The sequence below is a fragment of the Palaemon carinicauda genome, chromosome 34, assembly GCF_036898095.1.
Source record: "Palaemon carinicauda isolate YSFRI2023 chromosome 34, ASM3689809v2, whole genome shotgun sequence".
Lineage (NCBI taxonomy): Eukaryota > Metazoa > Arthropoda > Malacostraca > Decapoda > Palaemonidae > Palaemon > Palaemon carinicauda.
Window position 1 is genome coordinate 54,073,183 of NC_090758.1, and position 12,500 is coordinate 54,085,682.

A 12,500-nucleotide genomic window follows, 5' to 3' on the forward strand; every position below is an offset into this window, starting at 1 on the left:
TATGTGTGTATATAAAATATATATATATATAGATATATATATAGATAGATATATATATATATGTATATATATATATATATATATATATAATTATATATTAGCCTGTGTGGATAGTTATGTATATGTGATATACATATACGGGTTTCATGTATTATCCATCTCATTCATTATGAGTTACGAACTTAAATATCTTTTATAATAAATAATATATATATATATATATATATATATACATATATATATATATATATATATATATGCCTGTGTGTATAGAGTTGTATATATGTAATATTATACATCTATGGGTTTCAGCTGTATTATCTGTCTCATGCATCATGAGTTACAACCCTAAATACGTTTTATATAAAATAAAATGTTTTTGTTTATGACTTGACAAACATATCAAATCCATCTACGAAAATTTAGAAGTAAAACTTACCCATTTTGCTCATATGGTTTTTCCAGTCCGGTTTGATAGTGACACCATCAATGCTGGGGCCAACAGCCACTTGAAACTTGGATGTCTTTAGTTCAACCTTTAAGAACATTATCTTGACGTTATTTCCTTTTTATAAAGGTTATAACACTTCTAAATCATAATTGATATTTTGGTAAAAATATTTATGTTGATCTTTTTTATTGGTCTTTCATGATATTCATTTAACTTTTATTATACTGAAATGAAAAAAAAATTCTTTTTATTGTGAAAAAAATTGCTTGAATTATTTTATCTTTTATATATAACTTACTTTCTATGAATATAATACTCATCAGCAATATGAAAAAAGAAACTAATTATAGTATGATTATTTGAATATTGATAAAAAAAGTCACTAAATAATTAATGAAATTATTAGTACATATATTTTGCTTTTGTATTGAATGTTTTCTTCAAGTAAAAACAGAAAAAGAAAAAAAGAAGTTACAATTCATTAGTCTTTCTACCCATTTACTTTCCATTTAGATTACTTGCTTTGTGTGAACTCTATGGAGGTATATTGCCAGAGGCAGAATAATCACTAAAAACTGCAATATTTACTATGTACATTTGTTTTTGCTGTTACATTAGGCAGTATATTAATAATAATAAAAAAAAAGGTTCCTATAATTCTAGAATATCATAAGATTGGAAATAGTACACGCTACAATAGTATAGTCTAAAGTTGAATAATCATCCCTTTTCTTTTCGATGGACTTATGGTTATGGTTAAAAAACATATCAACTTGTAATATAAAATTAATAAAGTAATTGAAATTTTGTCGGGTTATGTAGACTAGTGATAAACCATTCATTCTTAATTCATCTCCAACATAATTTCACCTGCAATATGTCGTGCAGAGGCCTCTTCCTCAGACACTGGAGAAGATTTTCATAGTGGCGAAAGAGGTCGTTTGGAACAGGGCAGTCCAGCTGGGTGGCTACATCGAAGGCGTGTCCAGATGGGTCCCGGACTGAAGCCCAGGGACCGAGTGCAGATCCTGACATCAGGATTGCTCGCTTGAACAGACCTGCTCCTGATGACCAGGGGAGAAGGATTGGCCGAAGGATATTTTGGTAGGAATGATTCTATGGTCTTACGTTTTTAGAAGGCGGTCAATCTATATGTTTTTGGTACAATTTTGGTATATATATATATATATATATATATATATATATACCAAAGGCACTTTTGGAGGGTAGCCGACATCAACAAAGAAACAAAACAAAAAGGGGACCTCTACTCTCTACGTTCCTTCAGCCTAACCAGGGACTCAACCGAGTTCAGCTGGTACTGCTAGGGTGCCACAGCCCAACCTCCCACATTATCCACCACAGATGAAGCTTCATGATGCTGAATCCCCTACTGCTGCTACCTCCGCGGTCATCTAAGGCACCGGAGGAAGCAGCAGGGCCTACCGGAACTGCGTCACAATCGCTCGCCATTCATTCCTATTGCTAGCACGCTCTCTTGCCTCTCTCACATCTATCCTCCTATCACCCAGAGCTTTCTTTACACCATCCATCCACCCAAACCTTGGCCTTCCTCTTGTACTTCTCCCATCAACTCTTGCATTCATCACCTTCTTTAGCAGACAACCATTTTCCATTCTCTCAACATGGCCAAACCACCTCAACACATTCATATCCACTCTAGCCGCTACCTCATTTCTTACACCCGTTCTCTCCCTCACGACTTCGTTCCTAACCGTATCTACTCGAGACACACTAGCCATAGTCCTTAGACACTTCATCTCAAACACATTCAACTTGTGTCTCTCCATCACTTTCATTCCCCACAACTCCGATCCATACATCACAGTTGGTACAATAACTTTCTCATATAGAACTCTCTTTACATTCATGCCCAACCCTCTATTTTTTACTACTCCCTTAACTGCCCCCAACACTTTGCAACCTTCATTCACTCTCTGACGTACATCTGCTTCCACTCCACCATTTGCTGCAACAACAGACCCCAAGTACTTAAACTGATCCACCTCCTCAAGTAACTCTCCATTCAACATGACATTCAACCTTGCACCACCTTCCCTTCTCGTACATCTCATAACATTACTCTTACTCACAGTAACTCTCAACTTCCTTCTCTCACACACCCTTCCGAATTCTGTCACTAGTCGGTTAAGCTTCTCTTCTGTGTCTGCTACCAGTACAGTATCATCCGCAAACAACTGATTTCACTCCCATTCATGGTCATTCTCGCCTACCAGTTTTAATTCTCGACCAAGCACTCGAGCATTCACCTCTCTCACCACTCCATCAACATACAAGTTAAACAACCACGGCGGCATCACACATCCCTGTCTCAGCCCCACTCTCACCGGAAACCAATCACTCACTTCATTTCCTATTCTAACACATGCTTTACTACCTTTGTAGAAACTTATCACTGCTTGCAACAACCTTCCACCAACTCCATATAACCTCATCATATTCCACATTGCTTCCTTATCAACTCTATCATATGCTTTCTCCAGATCCATAAACGCAACATACACCTCCTTACCTTTTGCTAAATATTTCTCGCATATCTGCCTAACGGTAAAAATCTTATTCATACAACCCCTACCTCTTCTAAAACCACCCTGTACTTTCAAGATTGCATTCTCTGTTTTATCCTTAATCCTATTAATCATTATTCTACCATACACTTTTCCAACTACACTCAACAAACTAATACTTCTTGAATTACAACACTCATGCACATCTCCCTTACCCTTATATAGTGGTACAATACATGCACAAACCCAATCTACTGGTACCATTGATAACACAAAACACATATTAAACAATCTCACCACCCATTCAAGTACAGTCACACCCCCCTCCTTCAACATCTCAGCTTTCACACCATCCATACCAGATGCTTTTCCTGCTCTCGTTTCATCTAGTGCTCTCCTCACTTCCTCTATTGTAATCTCTCTCTCATTCTAATTTCCCATCACTGGCACCTCAACACCCGGAACAGCAATTATATCTGCCTCCCTATTATCCTCAACATTCAGCAAACTTTCAGAATATTCCGCCCACCTTTTCCTTGCCACCTCTCCTTTTATCAACCTTCCATTTCCATTGTTCACTGTCTCTTCAATTCTTGCGCCAGCCTTCCTTAGTCTCTTCACTTCTTTCCAAAACTTCCTCTTATTATCTTCATATGACTGACCCAATCCCTGACCCCACCTCATGTCAGCTGCCCTCTTTGCCTCATGTACCTTGCGCTTAACTTCCACATTTTTCTCTCTATATTTTTCATACTTCTCTATACTATTACTCTGCAGCTCTTCTTCAAAAGCCCTCTTTTTCTCTTCCACTTTTACCTTCACTCCTTCATTCCACCATTCACTGCCCTTCCTCATGCTGCCTCCAACAACCTTCTTGCCACATACATCACTTGCAATCCCAACAAAATTTTCTTTTGCTAACTTCCACTCCTCCTATAAATTACCAGTTTCTCTTACTCTCACCTCGTCATATGCCATTTTCAACCTTTCCGATTTTATTAGCTCTTCAACCGTCACTAGCTCCCTTTTACATCCACCTACTCTATTCCCCCACTCTTTTGCTACAACTAATTTTCCTTCCACCAAAAAATTATCAGACATACCGTTAGCCATAACCCCAAAACACGTGCACGTCTTTCAATCTTCCAAACATTCTTTTAGTTATCAACACATAATCCATTAATGCCCTTTCTACTACTCTTCCATTTGCCACTATTACCCATGTATACTTATTTTTATCTTTCTTTTTACAAAAGCTAGCACTTATTACCATCTCTTGTACAACAAACATATCTACCAGTCTCACACCACTCTCATTTTCACCTGGTACGCCATACTTCCCAATGACACCTTCTACCTCTCCAGCAGCCTCTCTAGCATTTAAGTCACCCATGACAACTACATAATTCCTTCTACCCAGTCCTTCTACACACCTAGTTAATTCATTCCAGAACTCATTCCGCTCTTCTTCACTTTTCTCACTACCTGGCCCATACGCACTGACAAACGGCCAACATTCCCTACCCAACATAATCCTTACCCACATTAACCTAGATGATATCTCCTTCCATTCCACTACTTTACCTGTCATCCATTCACCCAACAATAAAGCCACACCCTCTCTCGCTCTTCCCCATTCAATCCCAGACACTCTACCAGACATTTCACCAAACATCACTTCACACTTTCCTTTCATCTTTTTCTCACACAAGGACAATAAATCCATCCTTCTACTTCTAAACATACTTCCAATCTCACATATTTTACTCTCTATCGTACTACATCCACGCACATTCAAACATCCCAAAACTATAGTGCGGGGAGCAGTTACTCTCCCCCAGCTCCATCTCTTTGTCTTTGTCTCGTAGGATATTTATACAGGAGAGGGGGTTCCAAGCCCCCTCGTCCCGTCCCTTTTAGTTGCCTCTTACGACACGCAGGGATAACGTTGGAGCTATTCTAATTTTTATATGCCCCCGCGGCCACAGGGGGCATATATATATATATATATATATATATATATATATATATATATATATATACTATTTCCTATATTATTAGATTACAGTAACGGCAGCAGCAATACTATCAGCATTAGAAGTAATCATGATATCAAATTTAACTCTTTGAAATATCCCACTAAATACCATTAACATCACGTCATCCCTCCAACCACAAGCAACATCACCAAACGAATCTCTTAAAATCTTTGAAATTTTCCTTTGTCACAGAGAACAAGGTTTACTTACTAACTGACCTGTAGCAGCGGGCGATATGACAAGGTAGTTGAGGCAGGCGGCTCCCGTGCCGTGACCCATGACCGTGACCTGACCTGGGTCACCCCCGAAGCGGACGATGTTCTCTTGAACCCAGTGCAAGGCAGCTAGCTGGTCCATCAGGCCGTAGTTAGCTACGGTTGGGTGACCCACTGGGTCAGGGTTCGCGTTGTAAAAACCTGAAAAGTACATATATTGATGTATGTATGTATATGTACATCATAATTTTGCACATTTAGACTTTTTTTTCCTATTCATATAAGCCATATATTACACTCCTCATTATATCTGGATTCTCTTTACTACGGGATCAGAGACCCAAGGGGGAATCAGCTTTAAGATAATAGCCTCTGTTCAGCCGGGGAATGGAACCCAGCCTAAGAAACTAAGGTTTCATCGACTTAGTAATTTACCCAAGAGGAGCTGCTAGGTCAATAGATCCTCAGATTCTTGAGCCCAAGTTCGACTCTCAAGCACGACCAGGAGCTATTATCTTTAAATGAATTCCCCCTTGGGTCTCTGATACTGAGGTAGAACGAATTCAGATAGTAGGAGGAATATATATATATATATATATAACGGATTTTGAGCGAAGCGAAAAATCTATTTTTGGGTGAGATAGCCATGTCGTCCTGATGGAAGTTCCTATAGGGTAGCTTCCTAGGGTATATTACAACTACGGCGATATTCCCAGAGAATTCACCTTAAGGTACCAGAATTTTAACTCCTGGAGCGAGTATCCCTCGTGAAAGGGATATCGCGACATATCAGAGGACGTATTCTAGACACGTCACATGGCAATCTACGACCTGAATAGAGATTCGTCTCGTAGGAGGGAGATTGACGAGATACGAATTCGGGAAAGAAAAAGGGGAGCCGCTCCCAAGGCTTCCCTATCCCCCGATTCGTATGCGTGCCTGGCGCCAATCCTGGCGCCATCTGTATTCCTTGTAGCGTACACGAGGTGCTACAGATACTGTATGTAGGGAGGGGTCCTACAGCCCTTTCTTAGAAAGGCAAGGGCGGGTCCATCAGGACGACATGGCTATCTCACCCAAAAATAGATTTTTCGCTTCGCTCAAAATCCGTTTTTTGGGCTCAAGCCATGTCGTCCTGATGGAAGTGTACCAGAGCATTACTGTATCTGTGGATTCTCAGAACGTGCCGTACTCCCCGGAGATATTTATTCCCGGTCGACTAGACCTAGAGACCTAAGATGTTACCGTTATACATCTTTTCAACTAACTATAAACTATGTTAGAGCTTCCTGCCCCCTACAGGGAAGAGTCCTACTAGACTCTGGAAAGTCTCGAAGAGTACATATATCTATGTATGAATACCAGGCAAGCTAATATAGTGGTCTCGCCCTATATTAAGTAAAGCATAGTTTGTAAAGGACCACTGCGTCAATATGAAATATCGACCAGTTTTCCGCACAATACTTGTATTGGCCAAAGGTTTTATATCCGCATAGGAGAAAAACCAATGCAACATAGCTTGCATAAAGGAACAATTCTATTAGAATTATCCCAGATAAGGTACATAGAATGAATGCTCAATTATACCAATAAATTGACACAGGTGAAGGAGACGCAAGGTTCTCAAGAACAAGCTTATTGACAGACAATAAACAGACAGGTTAACCACAATTATACATATATATATAAGAAGAGGATAACCCAAAACTTTAAGCATAAGTATGATAGTAAACAGGGCTTGTTTGTCTGAAAGAAAAACATTAGATGCCACTTTTAAGATACCGAGGTATCAAAGTCATAAAAGGCTGTATTACAAATCAATGACATTAGCGTTAGAAACGCTCGGCACACATGTCTGCACTTATGCTAGGTTCACCTTCGGAAATGGAACAGTCTGGATGGGCAACACAGTGCCCTCACTTAGTTTGTAGTACAGTATGTAACTACACACTCACCCTGGAATTAATCGTCCCAATGAAGACCACTGTTCCTCGCAGAGTTAAACAGTAGGGTTAACACCGCGACCCACTGCTACCACAGATCTCTTTTAGTTCCTCTACTTGCTTCGCATAGTGGCGAAAGAACACTCTGGAAGACTTCCAGCCAGTGTATGAACGGAGATGTTCAAAATCCATACAATTAAAGAAATTTAAGAATGAGGCAACTTTCCTCGGATCGTGACCTGCGGGTGTATTGTCAGGATCCGCTCTGCGAATAAAATATGTGATTTTTGCTCTGAGTTGATTCAGAGATAAATTTGAGCCTGATGTTTCTCCCCTGAATAGTTGACCACCCTTGAAGTCTGAAGTTCTATGAAGATAGACCTTTAGGCATTCTACTGGACATAGAGATGCATCTTCTTTCAGAGGGCAGATTCTCCAGGGACCCCACCTGTTGGTGGGTAACTCATTCTTGGCGAGAAACGTAGGATCCGGAAACAGGTTCAGTTCTTCCCCATCCAGGAACTGAACACGACCTGCCTCTCTCGAGAGGCTACAATTTCACTAACCCTGGCCCCAGACGCGAGTGCAAATCAGGAAAATAACTTTTTGTGTCAAATCCTTTAACGCACATTCTTCATTGCTCAACAGAGAAGCGAAATGAAGAACTTGTCTAAAGACCATGAAATGGGCTTTGGAGGTGCTGAAGGTCTGAGCCTAGCACAGGCTTTCGGGACTTTATTAAAGATCTCGTTACCTAGGTCGATCTGGAAGGCATATAGAATGGGTCTTGTCAAAGCAGACTTACACGCTGAAATCGTGTTCGCTGCCAACCCTTGACCATGGAGGTGGGGAAAAAAGATAAGCAGAAGTCTGTCAAGATCTCCTGCGGAATCTTCCAAGATGACTCATATTGCCTTCTAGTAGATTTGCATTTATATTCCTCAATGAAGTCTATACTGGCTTTCGAAATCCCGAAACGCTTTCTCACCGCTAGGGAGAGAAAATCATGAACTGCAGGGTCCGGGTTTTCTGTAATGAAGCGCAGACAGTTGACTTCTGGACTCGCTGGGTCAGAACTGGATCTGGTAGTGGTACAAACTTCAGCTACAGTTCCAATGCCAGGAGGAACCACACGCTGTTCGGCCACTTGTGGGCCACTATTGCCGCTACCCTTTGAAGGATCTCAGTTTGTTGAGGACCCTCAACAGAAGGTTGTGAGGAGGGAACAGATAAATCTTGGACCATCTGTTCCAGTCGAGGGACATCGCGTCCACTGCTTCCGCTAAGGGGTCCTCGTACGGGGCACGTACAGGGGCAACTTCTTGTTGTCTTTCGTCACAAAGAGGTCTATCTGCAGTTCTGGGACTGATTCAGAATGAAGGAGAATGATCCTGCGTCTAAGGACCATTCCGACTCTATCGGTGTGAACCTGGATAGAGCGTCCGCTGTCACATTGCGGACTCCTTGAAGGTGAACTGCCGACAGGTACCACTTCTTCTTTTCCGCCAATCGGAAGACGGCCAACATCACCTGGTTGAGAGGTGGTGACCTCGATCCTTGTCGATTCAAGTATCTTACAACTACCTCGCTGTCTATTACCACTTTATGTGGAACGAATGACGTGGGGAGACTTTCTTTAAGGTAAGGAGCACTGCCCTAGCTTCTAGAAAGTTTTATGAGAAAGGTCTTGAATAGCCTGGACCAAGTCCCCTGGACTTTTTTCCGATGAGAGTGACCTCCCCATCCCTCCTTTGAGGCGTCTGAGTGAATCGTCACCGACGGGGGAGGTGGCTGAAGAAGAACCTGACTTCTTTAGATGTCTGGCTTGGGACCAAGGCCTGAGAAGAGTACTTAGCCGAAGCGGCTGGTCTTCTCAGATCTCTTCACGCGTTTGATGCATAACTTCTCCAAACTCCGATTGCATCCTTTAGCTGTGCTCTTAGCACTGGGTCTGTCACCGAAGCAAACTGGAGAGAGCGCAGTACTCTCTCCTGCTCGTGTCTTGATATCCTTTCGGCATCTTGAAGTCTCTTGACAGAACCCGCTATCTCCTTCCTTTTCTTCGCTGGGGTGGAGAAATGGTGTGACAAAAGGTCCCAGTGGATCTTAGCCACTGGAACTTTTGAGATGGAGAAAGTCGAGACTTTTTCTGTTGATCTTGAAGCCTAGGTACTCTAGGAACTGGATCACTGACTGGAAGCTTGCAAGCATTCTGTCTCAGATGCTGCCCACACCAACCAGTCGTCCAGGTAGGCTACTACCTGAATTCCCTTTAGGCGAAATTGTTTGAGAGCTATGCTCGCAAGCTTCGTAAAAATCCTTGGGGCTATGTTTAGCCCGAATGGCATGGCTCCGAAGGCGTATAGTCTTCGCTGTAGCCTGAACCCTAGGTAGGGGGAGAGTCGATGGCTAATTGGAATGTGCCAGTAGGCATCTGACAAGTCTATAGAGACGGAATATGCCCTCTTGGGCAGTAAGGTCCTTATGTGTTGCAGTGTTAGCATTTTGAATTTGCAATTCACTATGAACTTGTTAAGTGGCGACAAGTCCAGAATGACTCTGAGCTTTTCCGAGTCTTTCTTGGGAACACAAAACAGCCTCCCTTAGAAATTGATGGGCTTCACCCTTTTTCTCCAACCGTTCTTGAACGTACTCCTCCATAACGGGGGTGGAGTGTTGGAAAAAACCGAAGGTACGGGGGTGGAGTGCTGTACCAGCTCCCGCCCAATCCATTCTTGAGTAGGCTGTGGGCCCAGGGATCGAAGGTCCACCGATCCCGAAATTTCAGAAGTCTCCCTCCTACCGGTATCACCTCACTTGGACTGCCGTCCTGAGGTCTTGCCTTCCTGACCACGACCACCCCTGAATCCCCTTCCCCTTGAGGGGCGTCTAGACGAGCCTCTGGCTGCTCTTCTAGGCTTTGCTCGGAAGGAAGTAGACTGCCCTTCGAACGCTGGGGTGAATGCCGTGGACTGTGTCGACACGGCCTGGGGTACCCACTGAAAGGTGGTCGGGGTTTGTGCCACGATCTGGGGCACTGGGGGCAATTGCAGTTGCTGTTGCTGTCTAAGAGGCTTGGCTGGCCGAGACGGTAGCCTAGTCCTCATAGTCTTCCTCTTTGGTTGAGGACCCTCATCCGGGGAAGACTTTCTTTTGATAGCCAGGTCCCACTTCTGGAGAAGGTTTCTATTCTCCAAGGTGGCTTTATCAAAAACTTCTTTGACCAAGTCGGTAGGGAAAAAGGTCTTTTCCCCAAATGTTGGAGGAGATTAGTTTCTTTAGCTCGTGCCTCACTGTAGCCGAGGTAAACACGAACTCCCTACAAACTCTCCTTGCCTTGACGAAGCCATAAAGGTCCTTCGTCACTGTGGCCAGATGAGGCTTGGCCACTACCATGAACATTTCATGGACCTTGGGGTCACTTGCCATCATCTCGAGAGTAGTCTGAAGAGACATTGAGGCAGTCAGTCTTTCTTTTGTATCGAGCTCACTTCGCAAAAGAAAGTCAGACAGCTTAGGGGGGTCCTTGCCGAACTGACGTCCGGCAATATCAGCCTCCAACTTTCCACTTAGAACGTAAGATGGACGTCCTTCCAATCTTTGTGGTCCATAGGCAGGGCCAGCGACAAGGGTTTACACTCCTCTAGGGAGGGGCAAGACTTGCCGGCCTCGATTGCTTTTAGTACAGCCAGAAACCCTTTCTGTAAAAAGGGGGAAGGCTCTAGTAGGCGAGGACACAAAGGAAGGGAGCTTCCTATTCAATGCAGCTACCTTTGAGTTAGAGAAGCCCCTCTCTTTCATCGAAGATGAAAGTAGAGCTTGAGCCTTAGCATGGTCATCACTATGACCTCCTTCGGCTCTGCCTCCTCCTTTGAAGCTGGTTCCTTCCTCAGCCGGACATAACAGTCCGGATATGGTGCCTTGCTGGGCCAGAATTCCACCCTCCAGGGGAACTGAGCCCAGCATATCCGAGATGACGATCTTTCCAGTCGTCATCGACATGTGCTCAGCATACCTCCATGGGTTAGCATCCGAGCACAAAGGAAGGTCTTTCACATTGAGCTTTTCTGGGGCCCATGTGATTCTGCAAGGCACTGCATTCGCAGTTCCATTGCAGCCGCCTTCTCCTGATTCTCCTTCTGCATTTGTTGGATCATTCCAACAATAGAAGAGAGGGCCTGTCCCAGCTCTACTGGGAGACCGGCCGATGTAGAGGGACTTGAACTTCATCCTGGGCTTCTGCAAGGAGGTTTTCCTCCTGACACCCGTCCACATCAGATATCCTGTCATTTAGCTGGATGTCTTGCATCGCGACCGCGACTTCAGCATCCACCTGGATCTGAACTTAGGGGATCTCCTCTTGAGGCTGGGGAATCACTGCCTCAGCTGATGCCTTAGGGAAAAGATACGCCCTCATCTTCTCACTTGGAAGATAAGGGCCAGAAGTGTACTTTTGGAAGCCCCTTACCCAGGTACGAAGCTTCTTCCTAGCTATTTAAATGTCTCATTGATCAGGTTAGTGCACACAGTACATACCTGAGGGTCCCAATACCGGAGATCATCCTTGGAGACAGCGTATGCTGCGTGTCTCCTACAAAACTCATGTCCGCAGAGGTTCTTGCTGCTGCCATTGCAGAAAGCACTTCCCCACTTCGGAGAGTCCTTCTGTAAAGAGAAGAAATTTCCATGAGTATCAAGTGAACTATGTATCACTGGATATGCATAGTATAGCATAACAATTCATAAATGAAAGACACACACTTGTGTTTCCCTCACAACCCATTGTTGCAGCCTTCCAGATAATAAAATCAAAAATGGTTTATCTCTACTAGAGTAACCAATGCAAGGTTTCCATAGGAAACAGGTGGAGCTCACACCTAGGCAATGATTTTAAAAATCCTGGATAATAGACGGGGAAGAACTCTGCTTCCTGTCTGAGGGCAACAGCAAAGGGCTGTGTAAGAAAACACAATAGTGTTAGAAGATACAGTGCTGTACCTAAACTTTTACTATAGTTTTCTTCTTACTGTATATGCTATACAGAAGAATACTAGTACAGTATAGGAGGATGTGTGCCGGCCTGCCTTTGCCGGCCGGCACACACCACAATTAGCTTTAAAGTATACTACTTAACAGCTATAGGGCGGCAGCCCTCTGGTTCAAATGCCTGTGCCGGCGGCAGCAGCTGCCGGCCAGCAACAGCCAGTGTTGGCCGGCAATGATTGCCGGCCAGCAACTACACAAGGTAGTACCCAGCTGCCGGCCACACTCTTGGTGACCGGCAGACAAGGACTGACATAAGC

At 43.5% G+C, this 12,500-nt stretch overlaps 2 protein-coding genes across 2 annotated transcripts in view; both read right to left on the reverse strand.

The window, feature by feature from the left end:
* Positions 1-548, reverse strand: part of LOC137626936 (neuroligin-3-like) — a 6,733-nt gene extending 6,185 nt beyond the window's left edge. The window contains exon 1 of the mRNA XM_068357921.1: positions 440-548. Within this exon, the coding sequence (XP_068214022.1) occupies positions 440-548 (109 nt within the window). The remainder of the gene's footprint in view (positions 1-439) is intronic.
* Positions 549-660: 112 nt separating this feature from the next.
* LOC137626937 (neuroligin-3-like) overlaps positions 661-12,500 on the reverse strand; it is a 31,939-nt gene continuing 20,099 nt past the window's right edge. The window contains exons 3-5 of the mRNA XM_068357923.1: positions 5,258-5,455; positions 1,400-1,512; positions 661-675 (exon numbers count right to left, since the gene is read on the reverse strand). Of these exons, the coding sequence (XP_068214024.1) occupies positions 661-675; positions 1,400-1,512; positions 5,258-5,455 (326 nt within the window). The remainder of the gene's footprint in view (positions 676-1,399; positions 1,513-5,257; positions 5,456-12,500) is intronic.